The 23,864-nt window shown below is 47.6% G+C and overlaps 1 protein-coding gene across 2 annotated transcripts in view; it reads left to right on the top strand.

Annotated features, from left to right (window-relative positions):
* nbeal1 (neurobeachin-like 1) overlaps positions 1-23,864 on the top strand; it is a 384,125-nt gene that overhangs the window by 264,558 nt on the left and 95,703 nt on the right. For both annotated transcript variants that reach the window (XM_072481723.1, XM_072481715.1), the window contains 4 exons: positions 6,757-6,859; positions 6,978-7,134; positions 17,755-17,913; positions 22,441-22,600. In XM_072481723.1, the coding sequence (XP_072337824.1) occupies positions 6,757-6,859; positions 6,978-7,134; positions 17,755-17,913; positions 22,441-22,600 (579 nt within the window). The remainder of the gene's footprint in view (positions 1-6,756; positions 6,860-6,977; positions 7,135-17,754; positions 17,914-22,440; positions 22,601-23,864) is intronic.

Here is a 23,864-nt window from a genome sequence, read left to right as displayed (position 1 = left end):
TTAGTTTTGTTTTTCTTTTGTTTTTGTTTATATATATATATTATTTATTTATTTGTTTAAAACTGGCCACGGCTATTATATTGCTTTATTGTTGTGTAAAAGAAACACTGCGTATTGTTATTGTTGGCCAAAAAACTCGAATAAAATATATTTTTAAAAAAATTAGCCCCGTAACCGCTGACACTACCCCCTTCTCCAGTCCCGCTGTCGTCAACACTTCCTCCAGCAATGTGGAAGCCGGCTGTACTGGGAAGCTCTATCTCCTTTCTGGCAAAGTCTTTAACCTGCATGTATCTAAATATTTCCCCCTGCTCCAGCCCATACTTCGTTCCCCAGCACCTTCAGTCCCGCAAAACGACCCCCAAGAAACAAATCTTTTAGTGTCCTAATTCCTTTCTTCTCCCATCTCAAAAAATTCCCATCCACTTCCCTGGCTCAAATCTATGGTTCCCCTGAATCGGCATTTCCTTGACCCTGCCCTCACCTGAAGCGCTGGTGAAACTGCCTCCAAATTCTCAATGAAGCTATTACTATCGGACTTGCTGAGTATCTCCCGGACCGTCGGGAGCGGTGCTGTCGCTAGCGCCTTCACAATCCCACCCCCTACCCAAACTCTCCTCCATTCTGACCCATTGGGAGTCAACCCCTCTGACCCAGCTCCGTACCTTCTCCACATTCGCCGCCCAGTAATAATACATCAGGTTCGGAAGACCCAAACCACCTGCCTGCCTTCCTCTCTGCAGTAGCACCTTTCTAATTCTGGCCACCTTCCCTCCCCATATGAACGAGGTAATCATCCCTTCAATCTCTCCAAAAAATGCCTTTGGCAGGAAAATCGGCAGGCATTGAAAAATAAACAGGAATCGTGGCGGCAAATACATTTAAACCGACTGTACCCGACCCGCCAGTGACAGAGGGAGACCATCCCACCTTGCCAGATCAGATTTTACCTTCCCCACCAAATTAGAAATGTTGTACCCACGGAGCTCCCCCAATCCCGAGCAACCTGCACCCCCAGGTATCAAAAATGAGTCCCTGCCCTACGGAATGGCAGCCCCCCCCCCCCAACCCCTGCCCCACACACCACAAAATGCTCACTCTTGTCTAGATTTATTTGTACCCCGAGAAAGACCCAAACACCGGAAGCAGCTCCAATATTCCCCCTATTATCAACACTCAGTTCTGACACGTATTATAACAAGTCATCGGCATATAAGGATACCCTATGCTCTATCTCCTCCCCCCCCAACCCGCGCGCTATCCCTTTCCATACCTCCGAACTTCTTAACGCGATGGCCAATGGATCAATCGCGAGTGCAAACAGCAGGGGGGACAGGAAAGTATTCTGACTTGATGTTATTTGTGCGGACACTGGCCCTCGGCTCCTTATATAGTAGCTTTTCCTCAGTCCACAAATCTGGGTCCAATTCCAAACTGCTCGAGAACTACCATCAAGTACCCCCATTCTACCCGGTCAAATGCTTTCTCGGCTCCCAATGCCACAACCACCTGTTTTCTTCCCCTCCGCCGGTACCATAACCACGTTCTATACCCTCCTATTGTTCGAAAAGAGGTGCCTCCCTCCCACAAACCCCGTCTGATCTTCACCTATCACATTCGGGAGGCACTCCTCAAGCCTACCTGCCAGTACCTTCGCTAATATCTTTGCGTCCACGTTTAAAAGTGGTATGAACCTCTACGACCCACAGTCCGTCGGATCCTTATCTTTCTTAAGTAACAGGGAAGTCAATGGCTACCCCAAAGTTTGCGGTAACACCCCCTTCCCTATCGCCTCCTCCAACATCCCCATCATCAGCGGTACCAGTTTATTTTTGAATTTTTTATAACATTCCACCGGCCCTGCCGTATTCCCCGACTGCATCCTCCCAATCGCATCTTTTATCTCCTGCTCCACTATCGCCCCCTCTAATGTAACCCTGTCCTCTTCCCTAACCTTGGGTACTTCAACCCATCTAGAAATTCCTGCATCTCCCGGTCTCCCCCTGATGGCTCTGACCTGAACAACCCCTCGTAGAATTCCTTTAAGACCTTGTTGATCTGATCTGAAGCTACCACCAACTTCCCTGCCCTGTCCCGCACCTGGACAATTTCCTTTGCTGCAGCCTCCCTATGGAGCTGACCCACCAACTGCCCCCCTTGCTCGCCTCAATTGGCGTACCGCCTTCCTGGTAGGTAGTCGATCAAAGCTCGCCTGGAGTTCCTTCCTCTTTTCCAACTGCGCTGGGTCCCTATCTTCTGCATACCTCCTATCTACCTCCAGCATCCATCTATTACCCTCTGACATTCCAACCTCTCCTTTTTGTCTAGCCTAGCTTTGAACGAGATCACCTCACCCCTCACCGCCGCCTTTGAAGCCTCCCAGACAACCGCCTTCGACACCTCACCTGTGCAGCTGAAACCTACATATTTCTCGATTACTGTTTCAATTTTGTCACAGAACCCTCGATCCCCCAACAGTCCCACATCTAACTTCCACCCTGGTCACTGCACCATCCCTTCTCCAGTACCATATCCACCCAATGCGGAGCATGATCTGATATTGCAATTGCCGAGTACTCCGAACCTTTAACCCCAGCCAGCAACGCCTGCCCCACCATGAAAAAGTCAATCCGCGAGTACACCTTATGAACCGCTGAGAAAACGAGTACTCCTGCTCCCTCGGGTGCAGACACCTCCAAGGGTCCTCCCCTCCCATTTCCACCATTAGCGCAGCCAGCACCTTCGCCCCCCCCCTGACGGGACCAGCGAGCGCGGTTGTGACCTGTCCAATCTTGGCTCCTGCACCAAGTTCCAGTTCCCCCCCACTATCAGTTCATGTGTGTCCAAGATGGGGATGGCCCCAAACACCTTCACAAATCCCAATTGGGACCATATACACTTACGAGCGCCACTAGCCTCCCCTCCAGTGGCCCTGTCACAATCACATACATACCCCCCTGATCAGCAACCACCACCTCCATCTGGAATCATACCCTTTTGCTGACCATTACCACTATCCCCCGAGCTCTTCCGTCAAATCCGGAATAAAACACTTGACTAACCCAGCCCTTCTTAAGTCTCACTTGATCCTCCGCCCTCAGGTGAGTCTCCTGCAGCATTGCTACATCGGCCTACAAACTTTTAAGATGTGCATGCACCCTTAACCTCTTGACTGGGTCTCCCAACCCTCTCACGTTCCACGTGACTGTCCCAACTGGGGGTCTCTCAATCCCCCCCCCCCTTCTTAGCCACCATCATCATACCCTCGGGCCCTGCCCCATGAGCCTGACCAGTCCCTTTCCATTCTTAACATTGAACACAATCCCCCCTGCACTTCCCCTTGAAACAATCTCACCCAGTATCAATCCCCCACCCCCCCCAGCCGATTTTAGTTAATTAGCGCAGGTGGTTCCTCCCATCAAAGGCATATTGTCCCCTCCCACCCAGTCCCAGAAGAAAAAGAAAAACAATCTAACCCATGCAATTCAATAAAATAATATATAACTGTTGCAACAAAAAAAAAGGAACAAAAATGGCAATCAGACCAAACCAAAATCTAAACTCTGTAACAATGTGAAGTCAAGTAAGTTACAATACAGGTCACTGAAAAGAAAGTTATAACTTTTATACATTTTACAGTCCACGATCCCTCTTCCAGCTCCAGTCTTCACTTCTGTCCCAAGCCTTCTGCCTTCATGAACACCTCAGCCGTCTCCACCGTTTCAGAATAAAAATCTTTGGCGTTGTACGTCACCCTCAGCTTTGTCGGGTACTCTCCCCGTGTTTGCTTGGGTTTCGCCCCCACAACCCAAAGATGTGCAAGGTAGGTGGATTGAACATACTAAATTGCCCCTTAATTGGAAAAAATTAATTGGGTACTCATAAATTTTTTTTAAAAAGCTTTGCCAGGTACACCATACCAAATCGCAGTCCCTGGTTGTACAATGCCGCCTTCACTCGGCTGAACGCCGCCCGTCTCTTTGCCTACTCCACCGTCAAGTCCTGGTAAATCCGAACTCTCGCACCATCTCACTGCACCTCCCGCTTCTGCTTCGCCCAGTTTAACACCTTCTCCTTCATGTGGCACTTATGGAAGCAGATAATTACTGCTCTCGGCGGCTCATGTACTTTGGGTTTCAGCCTTCACGACCGATGAGCTCGGTCCAGTTCATACCGGGAGGGGTCATCAACCACCCCCATCGACTCCGCCAGCCAAAGTACTCAGTTGGCCTGGAGCCCTCTTCCCCTTCAGGCAAGCCCACAATTCTCAGATTTTGCCACCTTGAGCGGTTCTCCAAGTCCTCGAACTTTGCTCGGAGTCCTCTGTTGACCTCCACCACCCTCCGCAGTTCGTCTCCCATCAAGGTGAGCTGGTCGCTGTGCTGCGACACAGCCTCCTCCACTTCCTTCATCTTTTCACCCTGTTCTCTCACCTCGGCCGATGTCTTTGCCACATCCACCCGCACCGGGGCGATTGCCTCCTCCACCAATGATCTCAGTGCGACCGCCATCTCCTTCCCCAACTCCTCCATGTGCCTCGCAAACTGCTTCTCCAGCTCCACAGCCATCACCTCAGTCATCCTTTCCATTGTAAGTAGTGCGGCCCCACCACGCGGTCCGGCATCCGCCATCCTGTCAGCGCTTTTACTGGTCCTCTCCTTTGGCGGCGAACCCGCGTTTCATCCCTTCCTCACAACTGTTTTTGGCAAGCCTTCACATTTAGTATTTTTCTCCTTCTTTCTTCAATCTTGAGATAAATAAATAATTTTAAAAAAAATAATAAAAATAATTTAAAGAAAACTTTTAAAAAATAGAAATAAAAAAAAATTCAAAAATCATAGTTCGAAAAATCTCATCCCCTGGGACCGGACTCAAACATTCATTTTCAGCGGGGGCCACCCGGTGTGTGCTGCTCCCCCTCTACATTCGCGCTGGATTCAGGCCTCGCCTCAAGCCATGCTCCTCCCCCGCCGCTTGCTTCGGGCTTGATGCACCTGCTCTTCCGGTCACGGGGCTCCCACCGGCCCGACACGCGCCCGTCCCTCAGGCTCCAACGGCCGATAAAATCGCAACCGGCGAAACCATGGGGAAACCCCTGGAAAACGCTGAAATGCTGCGGATCACCGGGAGTCCCTCTCCAGCGCGACCGTTCCAAGACAAAGGGAGTCTTAATGATGGGCAGCACGGTAGCACAGTGGTTAGCATTGTTGCTTCACAGCACCAGGGACCCAGGTTCGATTCCCAGCTTGCTTGACTGTGCGGAGTCTGCACGCTCTCCCAGTGTCTGTGTGGGTTTCCTCCCATGAGCCCTGAAAGATGTGCTGTTAGATGAATTAGACATTCTGAATTCTCCCTCTGTGTACCCGAACAGGAGCTGGAGTGTGGCGACTGCGGGATTTTCACAGCAACTTCAATGCATTGTTAATGTAAACCTACTTGTAACACTAATAAAGATTATTATAATTTAAAAAGACTAAAGAAGATGCTAATCATGGCGTAAAGATCAGATGGCAGAATGTGTTAACAGTGGAACAAAGCTCCAAAAGTAAAACCTAAGAACAAGTTGCAGTATGGCCCTGTGAGGGGAGGAATTTTGGGGGAAGAAAAATTGAATATCAAAATGGTGGACAGAGTTCATGGTCGGCAGTTGTTGAACTCAATGTTAAGTCCAGAAGGCTGTAAAGTGCCTAATCGGAAGATGAGGTGCTGTTCCTGCAGTTTGCGCTGGGCTTCACTAGAACATTGCAACAGGCCACGGATGGGAATGTGGGCATGGGAACAAGATGGTGAGTTGAAATGGAAAGCAACAGGAACGTTGGGGTTGTGCTTGTGGCCTGAAAGTGTTCCACAAAGTGGTCACCCAGTCTGGGTTTTGTCTCTTTCAATGTAGAGGAGACCGCACAGGGAGCAGCAAATACAATGAGGAAATGTGTAGAACTTTCATGAAGTTGGAATTGGGGTATCTTATCTTATTGGGAATAAGATAGAAGGAACATTTTTCTGTAATTGGATGGTAAAACATCATAGAACCTCTCCAAAAGAGCCCATTTAGCTCATTGTGTCTTTTCTAGCTCTCCGAATGAGCTATCTAATTTGTCCCACTCCTTCCCCATGACTCTGTTCATTTTTCTTTTTTACGTATGTATTCAGTTCCCTTTTGGAACTTACTATTAAAGCTGCTTCCACCACCTTTACACCCATTGGAACACAAAAATAATCTCACCATCTCCCTCCTGGATCTTTTGCCAATTATCTTAATACTTGATCCTGAATTTGTGCCCCAGAGTTGGAACAGGTTTCATTCTTAGAAATTGATGCCCCTCATCTCGAGGAACACAAAAACAACCACCAACATGTCTAATGTAAAACTGAAAAATAGCAGAGGACCTGCCTTAAAAACTGACCTCTATGTTGCTCCTTTATTTTATACTGATCACTGTTTTTGTAAAAACCTGAAGTGTAAAATGTTTGTTTGTTGTTGTGAAGATAATATGAAGGTGCATCTCCTGTGCCAGACTTTACAAATCCACAGTAAGATGAATGCTGAAATGGCTGCTTCACCCCTAAATTCTGGAAAGCCTGAACTTGTTGCCTAAGTAAACTATTGAGAGAGGGATTGCCCAAACCTGTGACTTTGCATGGGCTCTTTAAGTAGCGAGACTGAGCTTTGTGGTGTATCCTGAACCTCCTGATTTTCTTAGCTATCCTGCAGCTGTCAGATCCTGTCAGAAAAGTCTAACCAGTGTTTTCTTTCAGGTCACATTCAGTACCTATCCACGATCATCAAAGACAATCGGAAGCTGTTCAGGAAGAAGTACGGAGTGCAGTTTTTGCTCGATGTAATCCGGATGTGTTACAGGTGTAGTGTTATGCTCTCTTTGCAACTTCATTTATAATTGTCATTTGATATGTATAAAGTAATAAAGTCTACACCAACAAATATCTGACTGTTTCCCATCCTCTTCCACCTCTTCTAGCAACTCAAATAAAGACAATGACTTGTCCGCAGATGACGTGAAGACAATTCGGGCTTCCCTCTATGGGCTAATTAAATACTTCATCAGCAAAGGCGTGACACAGGAAGAGGTCCAGAGCATCATGGGATACATTGCTGCTATCAATGACGAACAACAGGTAAAAATGCAATTATATTCATTCCACAGGATTATTATCTCAGTTGTTTATTTTTGTTCCTGGAAAATTAACAATAATGACTGGAAGGTCGATTGCATTGGCTGCCTGGCTTTCTATGATAGAAAGTCTATAAATGATAAATTGTACAGCTTGGATGCACCACTAATTGAAACACCTAGTGAGCAGTCCACTCCATTTCTTTGTATGTGTAGAGCTGCATCTTTCACCTACTTAAGTATTTATATAGTTCCCTTCCACAAATTTCAATTGAATCTTCTTCCACCAGCGTTTCAGGCAATTCATTCAAAAGCCATGTAGAAAATGTTTTTGACTCAGTAGGAAAGGCAGTATATAAATGCAACCTTCGTTAAAGGGGACAAAATAATTTTATCTTAAAAAGATTGTTTCTAACACTCACATATACACTGATATTCATATTGCAGGTACAGTGTCTCAAATTTGGCTGCCCACAAACCAAAGTTATCCGAAAACTGGGCACTTGCATAATTTTCCACACGTCGATTTTAGCTGAGTGAAATTCAACATTTACCTGGACGATAAGGATAATAATAATCATTGTTTATTGTCACAAGTAGGCTTCAATGAAGTTACTGTGAAAAGCCGCTAGTCGCCACATTCCGGCGCCTGTTCGGGGAGGCTGGTACGGGAATTGGACCCGTGCTGCTGGCATTGTTCTGCATTGCAAGCCAGCTATTTAGCCCACTGTGCCAAACCAGCCCCTCAGTTTTTGCGTTGGGTTTTGCGTTGATACTGTGTAGCTCCAGTCTAGTTATTGGACTTGCCATATCATATGCCGCTCTATCCTGCGTTCCAAGCGACCCTTGACTCCACTCGACCCAGCCTGATCTGATCCACCCAACCTGAAATCCAGCAATATCCAAAATCCAGGGAACTCCTGATGGCATATGCAGGGAGTAGTCGCACACAAGGTGGCATCTGCCAGGGTACTTTATTTTTAGCCCTTTTCGACTGTTTTTGGGGGTTGTTTGGGTTAAAAGTTAACTAATTCGATGGGATAAGGTTCCAACGCAAGAGAAATGCCCAGAAAGTCCTGGTCAAGGAAGCCAGCAAGTAAAGAGTCATTGACAAATTCGGAAACCTCTTGAGGCTCTTCTACTGATAAAATGGCGAAGACCGCGACCACGGCTGAGACCACGCCACTGACGGCTGAGATGCTTACAAGCATCTTGGCAGCGGAATTTCGGAAACAGCGTAGGCTCTCAGGGGTCCTCCACAAATCAATAGAGTGGCCCTAGCACCCATTCGGGTCAGCATTGGTGAAGACTGATGAGACGGTAAAGCTACATGGCATGGCACTAAAGGGTGTGGAGGAGGCTCTCTCGAAGCAGAGTGAACAGATTGTCTTCTTGGAAGCTAAGATGGAAATAATGGCCAGTGATAATAAAGCACTGTGGCCCGAGGTGGATGATCTGGATAATCGCTCCAGGAGACAGGACGGGTGACTGGTTGTTATGGCTGTTTATTTATCTTTACGCCGGGCGGGGGCTGTCCTGATAGCTGAAGAGTTAGGTAATGGGAACAAGTGGCGGGTCTAACTGCAGCTCGTTATTTTATTGTAGTTTTAGAAATGAGCTTGGGGTTTTGTTTGGGATGGGGAAGTTGAGGTAGGGTCCAGGAGTTTTTGTTTGACTTGTGGTTGTTTGATTGTTTATTTGGGTGTGGTGTTGGTGGGGGTGGGGGGCAGGGATGGTTTTCTGATGGTAACTATACCCTGTTCTTTGTTTTGGCTTGAAGGAGGGTTGGCGGCCTTCTTGGGTGGGCTCGATGCCTGTACTTTCCACTAGATTACCTCTCTTGGTGTAAATAGTTGACTCAGATGTGGGGGGTGGAAAGCCCCCAATTCAGCTGGTCACATTCATTTGGAATGTAAGGGGGCTGAACGGTCCAGTAAAAAGTTTGAGGATATTGCTCACCTGAAAAGTATGAATGCTGATGTGGAGTTTTTGCAGGAGACCCATTTGCGGGTCAGGGACCAGACAAGATTACGGAAGGGAAGATATTCCACTCTCGTTTCGATGGTAGCGCCCGGGGAGGCTGCAGTCTCGATCAATAAAAGGGTTCCTTTTTCGACTGTTAAGAGCTTGGCGAACAGGAGGCAAAGTGGGTCTTTGGTGGATACCTTGGTAGTCCTAGTTAATGTGTATCTTCCAAATTGGGATGATACGGCTTTTATTAGCAAGCTATTAGCTTCTATTCCTTTTTAAAAAAAGTATATTTTATTCAAGATTTTTGGCCAAACATAACAGTACGTAGTGTTTCTATTACACAACAATAAAGCAATATAAATAACAGTGGCCAGTTTTAAACAAGTAAATAAATAATATATAAACAAAAACAAAACTGAATGGCAACTGTCTTGTCCAAAATAAATACTCTCCAAAAATACAATCCAACAATCCAATATACAATTACCTATAGCAACTACCTATACATATTATACATATACAATAACATCTCTGAGAGTCCGTTCGATTCCTCCCACCCCCCCCCCCCCCCGGGTTGCTGTTGTCTACTTCTTTTCCATTCCCTCTATCTTTCGGTGAGGTAATCGACGAACGGTTGCCACCGCCTGGTGAACCCTTGAGCCGAACCCCTTAACACGAACTTAATCCGTTCTAACTTTATAAACCCTGCCATGTCGTTTATCCAGGTCTCCACACCCGGGGGTTTGGCTTCCTTCCACATTAACAATATCCTGCGCCGGGCTACTAGGGACGCAAAGGCCAAAACATCAGCCTCTCTCGCCTCCTGCACTCCCGGCTCTTCTGCAACCCCAAATATAGCCAACCCCCAGCTTGGTTCGACCCGGACCCCCACCACCTTCGAAAGCACCTTTGCCACCCCCACCCAGAACCCCTGTAGTGCCGGGCATGACCAGAACATGTGGGTGTGATTCGCTGGGCCTCTCGAGCATCTCGCACACCTATCCTCTACCCCCAAAAATTTACTAAGCCGTGCTCCAGTCATATGCGCCCTGTGTAACACCTTAAATTGTATCAGGCTTAGCCTGGCACACGAGGACGATGAGTTCACCCTACGTAGGGCATCCGCCCACAGCCCCTCCTCAATCTCCTCCCCCAGTTCTTCTTCCCATTTCCCTTTCAGCTCATCTACCATGATCTCCCCCTCGTCCCTCATTTCCCTGTATATGTCCGACACCTTACCATCCCCCACCCATGTCTCTGAGATCACTCTATCCTGCACCTCCTGCGTCGGGAGCTGCGGGAATTCCCTCACCTGTTGCCTCGCAAAAGCCCTCAATTGCATGTACCGAAATGCATTCCCTTGGGGCAACCCATATTTTTCCGTCAGCGCTCCCAGACTCGCAAACGTCCCATCTACAAACAGATCTCTCAGTTGTACTACCCCAGCTCTTTGCCATGCTCCAAATCCCCCATCCATTCTCCCCGGAACAAACCTATGATTGTTTCTTATCGGGGACCGCACCGAGGCTCCCGTCCTTCCCCTATGCCGTCTCCACTGCCCCCAAATTTTCAATGTAGCCACCACCACCGGGCTTGTGGTGTATTTTTTTGGTGAGAACGGCAACGGTGCTGTCACCATTGCTTGTAGGCTAGTACCCCTGCAGGACGCCCTCTCCAATCTCTTCCACGCCGCTCCCTCCCCTTCTCCCATCCACTTACACACCATTGAAACATTGGCGGCCCAGTAGTACTCACTTAGGCTCGGTAGTGCCAGCCCCCCCCTGTCCCTACTACGCTGCAAGAATCCCCTCCTCACTCTCGGGGTCTTCCATGCCCACACAAAACTCATAATACTCTTCTCGATTCTTTTGAAAAAAGCCTTCGTGATCACCACCGGGAGGCACTGAAACACAAAAAGGAATCTCGGGAGGACCACCATCTTAACCGCCTGCACCCTACCTGCCAATGACAGGGACACCATGTCCCATCTCTTAAAGTCCTGCTCCACCAACCGCGTTAAATTAAGCCTGTGTAATGTACCCCAATTCTTGGCTATCTGGATCCCCAAGTACCGGAAGTCCCTTGTTACCTTCCTCAACGGTAAATCCTCTATCTCTCTGCTCTGCTCCCCTGGATGCACCGCAAACAACTCACTTTTCCCCATGTTCAGTTTATACCCTGAAAAATCCCCAAACTCCCCAAGTATCCGCATTATCTCTGGCATCCCCTCCGCCGGGTCCGCCACATATAGCAACAAATCATCGCATACAGAGATACCCGGTGTTCTTCTCCCCCCGCCCCCCCTGAGTACTCTCCTCCACTTCCTGGAACCCCTCAATGCTATGGCCAGGGGTTCAATCGCCAGTGCAAACAATAACGGGGACAGAGGACATCCCTGCCTCGTCCCTCTATGGAGCCGAAAATAGTCAGACCCCCGTCCATTCGTGACCACGCTCGCCATCGGGGCCCTATACAGCAACTGTACCCACCTGATATACCCATCCCCAAAACCAAATCTCCTCAGCACCTCCCACAAATAATCCCACTCCACTCTATCAAATGCTTTCTCGGCATCCATCGCCACCACTATCTCCGCTTCCCCCTCTGGTGGGGGCATCATCATTACCCCTAGCAGCCTCCGTATATTTGTATTCAGCTGTCTCCCCTTCACAAACCCAGTTTGGTCCTCATGAACCACCCCCGGGACACAATCCTCTATCCTCATTGCCATTACCTTGGCCAGAATCTTAGCGTCCACATTCAGGAGGGAAATGGGCCTGTAGGACCCGCATTGCAGCGGGTCTTTTTCCTTCTTTAGGAGGAGCGATATCGTTGCCTCTGACATAGTTGGGGGCAGCTGCCCCCTTTCCCTCGCCTCATTAAAGGTTCTCATCAGTAGCGGGGCCAGCAAGTCCATATATTTCCTATAGAATTCAACTGGGAATCCATCTGGTCCCGGGGCCTTCCCCGCCTGCCTACTCCCAATCCCTTTCACCACTTCCTCCGTCTCAATCTGTGCTCCCAGTCCCACCCTCTCCTGCTCCTCCACCTTAGGACATTCCAGCTGATCCAGAAAGCACATCATTCTCTCCTTACCATCCGGGGGCTGAGCTTCATATAATCTTTCGTAAAATGCCTTGAACACTCCATTCACTCTCTCCGCTCCCCGCTCCAACTCTCCCTCCTCATCTCTCACCCCCCCCCCGCCATCTCCCTCGCTGCTCCCCTTTTCCTCAGTTGGTGGGCCAGCAACCTGCTCGCCTTCTCCCCGTATTCGTACTGTACACCCTGTGCCTTCCTCCATTGTGCCTCTGCATTACCTGTAGTCAACAAGTCAAATTCTACATGTAGCCTTTGCCTTTCCCTGTACAGTCCCTCCTCCGGTGCCTCCGCATATTGTCTGTCCACCCTCAGAAGTTCTTTCAACAACCACTCCCTTTCCCTACCCTCCTGCTTTCCTTTATGTGCCCTAATAGATATCAGCTCCCCTCTAACCACTGCCTTCAGCGCCTCCCAGACCACTCCCACCTGTACCTCCCCATTATCATTGAGTTCCAAGTACCTTTCAATACAACCCTCACCCTTAAACACACCCCCTCATCCGCCAATAATCCCATGTCCATTCTCCAGGGTGGACGCTGTTGTTTTTCTTCCCCTATCTCCAGGTCCACCCAATGTGGAGCATGATCCGAAATGGCTATAGCCGTGTACTCCGTTCCCGTCACATTTGGGATCAATGCCCTTCCCAAAACAAAAAAATCTATTCGTGAATAAACTTTGTGGACATAGGAGAAAAACGAAAACTCCTTACTCCTAGGTCTACTAAATCTCCAGGGGTCTACTCCTCCTATCTGCTCCATAAAGTCCTTAAGCACCCTAGCTGCAGCTGGCCTCCTTCCGGTCCTGGACCTCGATCTGTCCAGCCCTGGGTCCAGCACCGTATTAAAATCTCCACCCATTACCAACTTCCCCACTTCTAGGTCCGGGATTCGTCCTAGCATACGCCTCATAAAGTTGGCATCATCCCAGTTCGGGGCATACACGTTCACTAATACCACCGCCTCCCCTTGCAATTTGCCACTCACCATCACGTATCTGCCCTCTCTATCCGCCACTATAGTCTTTACCTCAAACATTACCCGCTTCCCCACTAGTATGGCCACCCCCCTGTTTTTTGCGCCTCGCCCCGAATGAAACACCTGACCCACCCATCCTTTGCGAAGTCTAACCTGGTCTGTCAGCTTCAGATGCGTCTCCTGAAGCATAACCACATCTGCCTTAAGTTTCTTTAGGTGTGCGAGTACCCGTGCCCTCTTAATCGGCCCGTTCAGCCCTCTCACATTCCACGTGATCAACCGGGTTGGGGGGCTCTTTACCCCCCCCCCCCCCCCTTGACGACTAGCCATCTCCTTTTTCAATCCAGCTCCTCACCCGGTTCCCACGTAGCCGTATCTCTTCCCCCCCCCCCCCCTCCCCCCCCCATACCAGCTCCCCCTTCTCCCCAGCAGCAGCAACCCAGTTAACCCCCCCCCCCCGCTAGATCCCAAACTAGCGTAATTGCACCCCCCATGTTGCTCCCAGAAGTCAGCAAACTCTGGCCGACCTCGGCTTCCCCCCGTGACCTCGACTCACACTGTGCGAGGCCCCCTCCTTCCTGCTTCCCCGTTCCCGCCGTGATTACCATAGCGCGGGAACAAAGCCCGCGCTTCCCTTTTGGCCCCGCCCCCAATGGCCAGCACCTTCAGCTCCTCATCCTCCCTCCCTCCCCTCCCCCACGACATGGGGAAGAGAGAAAAGTTACAGGGTCGCAGGATTAACACCTTGGGAAGTCATCTCTTCCCTCTTTTCCCCCCCTTCATCCCACATATTCACCCCCCCCACTTTGTCCCAAACGTTCTTTTTATGGCCCGCTCACTCCAGTTTCTCCTCGACAATAAATGTCCACGCCTCATCTGCCGTTTCAAAGTAGTGGTGTTTCCCTTGATGTGTGACCCACAGTCTTGCCGGTTGCAGCATTCCAAATTTAATCTTCTGTTTGTGCAGCACCGCCTTGGCCCGATTAAAGCTTGCCCTCCTTCTCGCCACCTCCGCACTCCAATCTTGAGAGACACGAATCACCGCGTTCTCCCACCTACTGCTCCGAGTTTTCTTTGCCCATCTGAGGACCATCTCTCTGTCCTTATATCGGAGAAATCTCACCACTATGGCTCGAGGAATTTCTCCAGCCCTCGGTCTTCGCGCCATAACTCGATAGGCTCCCTCCACCTCCAGCGGACCCGTCGGGGCCTCCGATCCCATTAACGAGTGCAGCATCGTGCTCACATATGCCCCGACGTCCGCCCCTTCTACACCTTCGGGAAGACCAAGAATCCTTAAATTCTTCCTCCTCGCATTATTCTCCAGCACCTCCAGCCTTTCCACACACCTTTTGTGTTGTGCCTCGTGCATCTCCGTTTTCACCACCAGGCCCTGTGTGTCGTCCTCATTCTCAGCAGCCTTTGCCTTCACGACCCGAAGCTCCTGTTCCTGGGTCTTTTGCTCCTCCTTTAGCCCCTCAATCGCTTGTAATATCGGGGCCAACAGTCCTTCTTCATCTCCTTTTTGAGTTCTTCCACGCAACGCCGCAGGAACTCTTGTTGGTCAGGGCCCCATATTAAACTGCCTCCTTCCGACGCCATCTTGCTTTGTGCCTGCCTTCCTGGCCGCTGCTCTAGAGGATCCACCGCAATCCGGCTACTTTCCTCTCTTTTTTCCATCCGTGTCCAGGGGGGATTCCCTTCTGGATTCCAGCACAGTGTTTTTTGCCGTTAGAATTGCCGTTTGGGCTCCTATCAAGAGCCCAAAAGTCCGTTCCACCGGGAGCTGCCAAAACGTGCGACCTGGCTGGTCATCGCCGCACCCGGAAGTGCCTACTAGCTTCTATTCCTGATTTTGACTCACGCCATCTAATTTTGCGGCGGTCTTAAATTGTGTTTTAAACACTCGATTGGACCGATTTAGATCAAAGTTTCTGGTTCCATCAGGGGTGGCAAAGACATTATTGGCTTTTGTGGAGCAGGTGGGGGGTGGTGCTGGTGGGGGGGGGGTGCAGGTCCATGGCGGTTTTTGCACCTGAGTGATAAGGACTTTGCTTTTTCTCCCATATCCATCAGGTTTATACTCGGATTGACTTTTTTGTGGTGGGTAGGTCTCTCCTTAGAATCCCTACAGTACAGAAGGAAGCTATTCGGCCCTTCGGTCTCCACTGACCCTTCGAATAAGCACTCTAACCATGCCAACTCCCCTCCCCATTCCTGTAACTCCATAACCTAACCTGCGGATAAAGGGGCAATTTATTGTGGCTAACCCACCTAACACGCACATTTTGGGACCGTGGGAGAACACCTTGAGGAAACCTACGCAGACTAGGGGGAATGTACAAACTCCACACAAACAGTGACCCAAGGCCAGAATTGAACACCGGTCCCTGGAACTGTGAGGCAGCAGTGCTAACCACTGTGCCGCCGTGTTGCCTTTCCTGGGGTGAAGAGGGCAGGGTACTCTGCAATTATTATTTCACATCTTGCCCCACATTTTGTGGATTTGACGTTAGAGCCGGGTTCCCCTCAACGCCCGCCGTGGAGATTGGACACGGAATTGTTGCCAGACAAAGGATTTTGCGAGTGCATATCCTCCACCATTGGGGTACACATTACGTTTAATAAGAGTGAGTCTATTTCACCTTCTATGTTGTGGGAGGCCCTTAAGGGAGTAATGGGGGTGTGTGGGGGAGGAGATAATTTCCTACAAGTCCCACTGGAAAGGATTGGGAGGGTGGAATGGCAGAGGCTGGTGGATTCCATTCTTGAGGTGGACCGCCTGCACTCGCTTGCCCCTACACCGGAGTTGCTGGCGAGTAGAAATAAGTTGCAGGCGCAATTTGAGTTACTCTCCAAGGGTAAGGTGTTGAGCCAGCTACGACACTCGCGGCGGACATACTGTGAACACATGGAGAGTCGCCTCTTAGCATATCAGCTGAGGTGGCAGGCTGTCCCCTGGGAGATTACGCAGATAAGGGACTCAGGTGGTGATTGGTTTCCACCCCATCGAAGGTTAATGCTGTATTTGAAGCCTTTTATCGAAGTCTATATAGTTTGGAGTCCCCAAGGAGAGGCTGCCCAGGATGCAGTTTTTTGAGGGGTTGTCCTTCCCAGTGATGGAGAGGGAGAGAAGGGAGGAGTTGGAATCCCGTTGGGCTCTGAGGAGATTATGAAATGTATTAGTTTAATGCAGTCGGGTAAAACTCCGGGCCCGGATGGGTTTCCTATCGAGTTCTATAAGAAATTTGCGATGCAGTTGATCCCATTGGTATTGGACACACTTAATGATTCCTTGTCCTAGGAGGTATTGCTGGTTACATTGGCGCAGGCCTCCATTTCCCATGTTTTGAAGAAGGATAAGAATGTGCAGAATGTGGGTTATTTTGGCCTATCTCTGTTTAACGCTGATGCTAAATTGCCAGCTGAAGTGTTGGCAATGTGGTTGAACCCCCCAAGGAGGGGAGCCAATCTGAGGATGGTGCCTTTTCGCCTTGCCAGATCTAGCTTTCGTTATCTGGGAATCGGGGTGGCCCATGATTGGGCCTCACTTCATAAATTAAGTTATGCTAGTCTAGGGAATGGGCTAAATCTGACATGCAGAAGTGGGATAACATTCCTGGCGGACAGGGTGCAGACTGTTCAAATGAATGTCCGCCCAAAGTTTTTATTTCTTTTTCAGTTTCTCCCCATTTTCCTCCCCAAATCGTTCTTTCCTAGAATCAACATGGTGAAAGCTTCCTTCATTTGGGCAGGCAAGACCCCAAGGAATTCATAGGGCATTTCTTCAGAGAGAGAGAGACAGTTGGGTGGCTTAACCTTACCCAATTTGTTATTTTATTACTGAGTAGCGAATATTTTAAAAAGTACTGTAGTGGTTCAAGGATCCGAATTCCATATGGGGGCATGTGGAGGGTGGGCTCTTGTGGTGGTTCTAGCTTGAGGCCCTTGGTAACTGCTTTGCTTCCATTCGTATCCTTCTTCAAAATTTACCAGTAGTGGTGTCCACATTGAGAATTTGGAGCAGAGCACCCGGAGGAAACCCACACAGACGCGGGGAGAACGTGCAGACTCCGCACAGACAGTGACCCAAGCCGGGAATCGAACCTGGGACCCTGGCGCTGTGAAGCAACAATGCTAACCACTGTGCTACCATGCCTCCCTATGTTGAAGGGGTGGGTTTTGTGGAGTTGTTAATTATTGATTGTGCTATTTATGCCGTTTACCTTTATGTATTTGTTGTTTAGTGTGGCTTTATTTTGTTAAAACGAGAAATTTCTTCATTAAAAATATTTTTAAAAGAATATCTGAAAGTCAACATATCCGAAAACCAGCACAACGTCGGTCCTGAGGTCGCCGGATTTGAAGTCCTGTACCTATAACATATAAAATAGCCAGTGCAAACATCATTCAGTGATAAGATTTGTTACTAGAAAGCAGTGAAAAAAAGTTTAAAAATATGGAAAGCATTTTTGTGTTCCGTTAGTGAAACCACCACTCAATGCTGTGACATGTGGAATTAGTTTATGGCTGAGTCTGATTTCTTTTTTTCTCCCATGTGGTTTTGTGTGTTATAGCTCTCCGGGATCCTGGAAATTCTGCTCAATCTTCTTCAGACGAGTTCAGCTCGGGACCAACTGTACCTGCTGCTCTTTGAACCAGGGCATGCCGACATCCTCTATGCACTGCTGCTGACCAACAAGTATTCTGACACACTTCGTGAGCTCGTGTTCAAGGTACTCTGCACCCTGAATAAACCTGTTGCGGGTCAGCCCTTACTTGATGGTCACCTTATGTATTTGAGGATTTGTTGACCTTATTTTGCAGCAGAGGATTTGGAAAAGTTTTGCATTTCAGTGACAGGATTTTGAAAGTGTTTTTTGTCATGCAAGTTTCACAAAAATGAATTATAATCACCGTGATAAATCTTAGAATCCCTACAGTGCAGCCAGAGGCCATTCCGCCCATCAGGTATGCACCGATCCTCCAAAATAGCACCCTACCTAGTCCCACTCCTCCGGCCTACCCATAACGCACCTAACCATTTGACACTAAGAGAAAATTTTACCATGGTCAAACCACCTAACTTGCACATCTTTGGAATGTGGGAGGAAACCAGAGCACCCACACAGACATTGGGAGAAAGTGTAAACTCCACCCAGACAAGTCACCCAAGGCCGGAATTGAACCCAAATCCCTGGCGCTGTGAGGCCGCAGTGCTAACCACTGTGCCGCCATGAATGCCAAGTAAAGTGTTTATGAGCTGGCCATATCCCCAGAGATAATTAGCAATTTGCTAACCTGCTTCTGTAATTAATAAACGCTTCATACCCGTTTGTATTGGAAACCCCTAGTCCTGATCGCTCAGGAAGGCTTGTTCGATATGGCTGATTTCAACTCGTATCTTGGAGGTTAAAACAAAACGCGAGACACATGCAGGTGTACAGTCTGTCCCCAAACTGAGCAGGTACATGCGAAGGCGGAGTAGTTGGAGGTCATGTGGTTAAAGTCATAACGAGGTAACTAAAATTAAACCTGGTAGAATTGAAGGCAAATTATTGACTTTGGTTGGGTGGCCAAAGACTGAAAATAGGGATAATGGAATGTAACTGAATTGGAAGGAAGTGACTAACGATGTCCCACCAGGAATCTGTGCTGGAGTCTCAAGAAATCGCTACAGTTACTAATGACCTGAATAACACAATGGAGAGCCAGATATCAAAATTTGCCAATCCCACAAAGATTGATGGCACAGTATGGTAACATAGGCAGGAATAGAACATTGCAAACAGATATTGGTAGATTAGTTGAGTTAGTGAAATTATGGCAGATGGATTTCAGCGCAGTGAGAAATCATCCATTTTGGACTGAGAAAGATCCGCATAGTCTTTCAATAGTGATCAAATAGTGGGCCTAAGATATTTTAAAGATCTGTGTAGAACCTCTAGAACTAAGGGACATGGTTTACAAATAAGGGGTTTCCCATTTAAGATGAGATGAGCAAAAATTTATCTTCTCGGACGGTCGTTGGCCTGTGCAAATTGTATTCCCCAAAGAGCAGTGGGGGCTGCGACACGGAATATACTCAAGACTGAATTAGACAGACTTTTGCTAGACAAGGGAGTTATGGGGGGCAGAAAGGAAAGGGGAGTTGGCGCATGATCTTATAGAATCGCAGAGCAGGCTTGAGGGGCCAAATGGCCTACTCCTCCTAATTCTTGCATTGCTGTGTGTCCTGGTGTATGTACACCAATCAGTAAAACGTTGTAGTTGGGAACAGAGATAATTTAAAAAGCTATTTTAACAAGAGCACTAGAATATAAAAGAGAGAAAGTTTTGAACAGTTATACTATGCCCTGCTTAGACTGCATCTGGAATACTGCATACAGTTTTAGGCAACTTGCTCCCGCAAACAGCAATTGATGCTCAATTAATAGCTTCAGTTCTGAGAACAATAGATAATGGGCCCAATGCGGGTCGGTGGAATTATGATCCAGATTAGCATGATCTCATTGAATAGTTCAAGTAATTGAATGGTCTATCCCTGTCCCTATGTTCCTGTGACCTCCTGACCTGGGAAGCACAGTATTTTCATTACCTTGTATCATTCAGGTTGTATTGATTGGACTTAATTGAATCATAGTTGCTGCTCTGCTGTTTATGAAATAAAGCAGATTAACAATTTGTATCTTTCCAAGTGCCTTCTCCGTTTTAAAAAAAAACAGAACGTCAGGGCAAGACGGTGGCGCACTGGGTTAACTCTGCTGCCTCACTGCGCCGAGGTCCCAGGTTCAATCCCGGTTCTAGGTCACTGTCCTTGTGGAGTTTGCATATTCTCCCTGTCTCTGCGTGGGTTTCGCCCCCACAACCCAAAGATGTGCAGGCTAGGTGGATTGGCCAAGCTAAATTGCCCCTTAATTGGAAAAAATGAAAAAATAAATTTTTTAAAAATGAAAAAAAGTCAGAACGTTCAGTTCATTGGGGGATTTCATTGTTGACCATAAGATGTCGAAGAGTATAAATTGACCTTTGAAGCCTCAAAAAACCCTCCAAAAACTGAGGTCAACTTTTACAACGAGTATAAAACCCGTTGTTTGGGTGCGGGTCGTCGCCATTTTGAAATGTCATTCACATCCGACACAAAGAGTGGGCATGGCTTAAACTCCTGTGATTCTTTGCAACACTGTCTATAATGGCACTGTGGCACAGTGATTAGCACTGCTGCCTCACAACACCAGGGACCCGGGTTCGATTCTGACCTTGTCTGTGTGGAGTTTGCACATTCTCCCCATGTCTGCGTGGGTTTTCTCCCACAGTCCAAAGATGTGCAGGTAAGGTGGACTGCCCATGCAAAAATTACCCCTTAGTGTCCAGGGATGTGCAGGTTAGGATATAGGGATGCGCGGCAAGTGGACCTCGATAGACTGCTCGTTCGGAGGGTTGGTGTTTACTCATTGGGCTGAATGGCTTCCTTCTGTACTGTAGGAATTCGATGACCCTTACCCCAGTTATAAAGTACCAGTCAGTAAAACATGCGTTGCAGGGTGAAAATTCGAGGCTGACTACTAATGCGAGTATAGAATCATGGAATACGTACAGTGCAGAAGGAGGCCATTCGGCCCATCAGGTCTGCAACTACCCTCTGAAAAAGCACTCCACCCATGACCACTTCCCTACTCTATCCCAAAACCCCTTAACTTAACCTGCACATCTTTGGACACTAAGGGGCAACTTAGCAGAAGCAATCCACTTAACCTGCATACCTTTGACCAGTAGGAAGAAACCGGACACCAGGAGGAAACCCACGCAGACGCAGGGAGAACGTGCAAATTCCACCCAGACAGTCAAAACATAATTTTGGGGCTGAAAAATGGGGTTGTTTTACACAGTGGCATGGCTTACATGTTTCGATCTATGGTGTATCCCTAAGTTACTTTATCATCTGGACCAATATTGGCAATAAGGCGACACCCCTAAACCCTGACTTACTGCTGTAAGAGGGAATTTCTAAGCCTATATTTAGTTGTTAGCTTTGGCCATTGAGTCAGAGATTGTGGAGTCAAGTCACCCACCAGAGACTTGAGCACAAAACTATGCTGACACTGTAGTGCGTTGCTGAAGGAGCACTGCAGTTACAGGGTGCTGACTTCCGGTGTGAAGTTAAAACGAGGCCTGCTCTGTCCTCTCAGGCGGACATCTAAGGTCCCGTGGCACTGTTCAGGAATGCAGGGGAATTCTATCTGGTGGTCTGTCCAATATTTATTCCTCAATCGATATCGAAGGTCAGATTTTTTGATCAATTGGCTCATTGTTGATTTTATTTTGGAATTTTGTGTGTGCACGTGGTAGAGATTTTTACAGCATAACAGTGACTACCCCTCCAAGGTTCTTGTTGGCTGCAAACCACTTTTGGGCATCTCATCCGAAAGCTGAAACTTTCGACAGTGCTGCACTCCCACACCGCAGCAGGAGGCCATCCTACTCCAAAAGACGGTTCCATCATTCAGTCAGGGCATGTCTAATTTGTCTTTTTCACTACATTTACCCGCCCTAGGTCCGTCAGTCCTAATTATTAATCTGACATATATCACAATCTGGCCATGTCACTTTTGACATTTGCAATTGATCCCCATCCCCTGTAGCTTTTTGGAGGGAGGAAGTTCCAGATTTCCCATGCCCTTTGTGTGACAAACTGTTTCCTGACATCGCCCCTGAACGGCCTGGCTCTAAACATAAGGCTCTATCCCTTGTTCTGGAATCACCCACAGGGGGAAATTTTTTTTTTCGCTTCGCTATCTTTGAACCCTAGCAGTCGTTTTTTGTGGGTGATTGTTGTCCAGTGGACAATGCTGCGAGATGCGCACACTGGGGTGTCTCGAGGATTGAATCGAGTTCTGCCGTTTCTTCTGTATTCAGACAACTTGCTGAGGCTCACTGCCTGGATTCCCATACAAAGAATGTCACCCTCGTAGCATGGTAATCGAAGCCTGTCCAGGTCTGTGAAAATGTGTCCACATACAAGAGGCTATTTTATGCAAAGCGGCACAAATGGGAAGAATATGTCAGAGCAATAGCTCATTCACAGACCCTTGTCTCTTCATACCACCATCTGTTCAAGGCAAACACACAATATTCTCAGCGATAAACACATCCCCTTTTTGGTTAGAAACCCTTTGCCAGAAAGGTTCAATTGAAGATTTTCTGTCCGTGATGTTTTAATTCTGAACATAGATTTAATCTGTCTACTTTCTATCCCTCAATAGATATTTGAGAGAATGTTAAAGTGTGATAAGGTTTATGAACGGAGTAAGCAACGTATCAAACTGAGGGATGTGGGTTATTCAGGCCTCATCATGCTGCTCAGCGATGTCACCATTACAGTGTCCCTGGTCAAGAACCTTCTGCAGCAAGTCCTACAAGCAGGTAAATGGAGAGTTTGTTGTATCAGTAGAGGCTTGAATTGCACAGAGCAACTGATTCATTGCCACTGGGATTTTTGCTCATGTTTGACTGAAAGCCTGAGTTGTTGGGACCACGAGGAATATGACTTCTTGGTGTCACATTTGTCATGTGAGAGTACCTTTAAGAAATGAGTGTTTAAGAAATGTACCTTTAAGAAATGGATGTTTATCAGTGATGTCAGAGTGTGGGTGGAGCTGGGCTGTCTGTCAGCTTTTTACTTTTGTTTTAGGCTGTTTGCTGCAGGGTGTGTTTTAATTTGGTTTTCAGAGCTGGATAGCTGCAGTCACAGCCAGAAGATGTATGAGTCTCTCTGTAATCTAAAGACTAAATCGATCCTTTGGTGATTTAAAACTAATAACTGCTCTCAGTAGTGACTTTAACCTGATGTGCTTCTGTTTAAAGGTTCTTTTTTAAGTCTTATAGATGTTAAAAGGACATTTTATGGAGTACTTAGTGTTGTATTCTTTGGGGGTTATATTTGAATTAATGGTTGTTCACTGTATGTTTTAAAAAGGTTAACTTGAGTTTCTAGAATAAACATTGTTTTGCTTTAAAAAATACTTATCCATTTCTGCTGTACCACACCTGTAGAGTGAGCCGTGTGCTCCCCATTCCACAAGCTATTAAAAATTGTGGGTCAGGTGAACTCCATGATACACTTTGGGGTTCTCTAAACCCTGGCCCATAACACATTGGATTGAGTTGCTGGACTCAAACAATTGGTGTTTCACAAATTCAAACATCCGTCATAACAATGCTGCTTGGGAAAGAACAGCCAAAACAAAAACAGTGGTTAGCACTGCTGCCTACGGTGCTGAGGACCCGGGTTCGAATCCCGATCCTGGGTCACTGTCCACGTGGAGTTTGCACATTCTCCCGTGTCTTTGTGGGTTTTACCCCCGAACCCAAAGATGTGCAGGATAGGTGGATTGGCCACACTAAATTGCCCCTTAATTGGAAAAAATAATTGGGTACTCTTTTTAAGAATATATATATATATATATAGTTTGAAAGACATCTTGTACACTCTTAAAGATGCTTCATCCGATGCCGGTGTCTATGTATTTACATTGTGTACCTTGTGTTGCTCTATTATGTATTTTCTTTTTATTTTATTTTATTTTCACGTACTAAATGATCTGTTTGAGCTGCTCACAGAAAAATACGTTTCACTATAGCTCGGTACACGTGACAATAAACAAATCCAATCCAAATGTAGATGGTG

Source organism: Scyliorhinus torazame, chromosome 2 (genome assembly GCF_047496885.1).
Source record: "Scyliorhinus torazame isolate Kashiwa2021f chromosome 2, sScyTor2.1, whole genome shotgun sequence".
In the NCBI taxonomy this organism is placed as follows: domain Eukaryota; kingdom Metazoa; phylum Chordata; class Chondrichthyes; order Carcharhiniformes; family Scyliorhinidae; genus Scyliorhinus; species Scyliorhinus torazame.
Note: the sequence above shows the minus strand (reverse complement) of the source record. Positions and strands in the feature narration are given on the sequence as shown.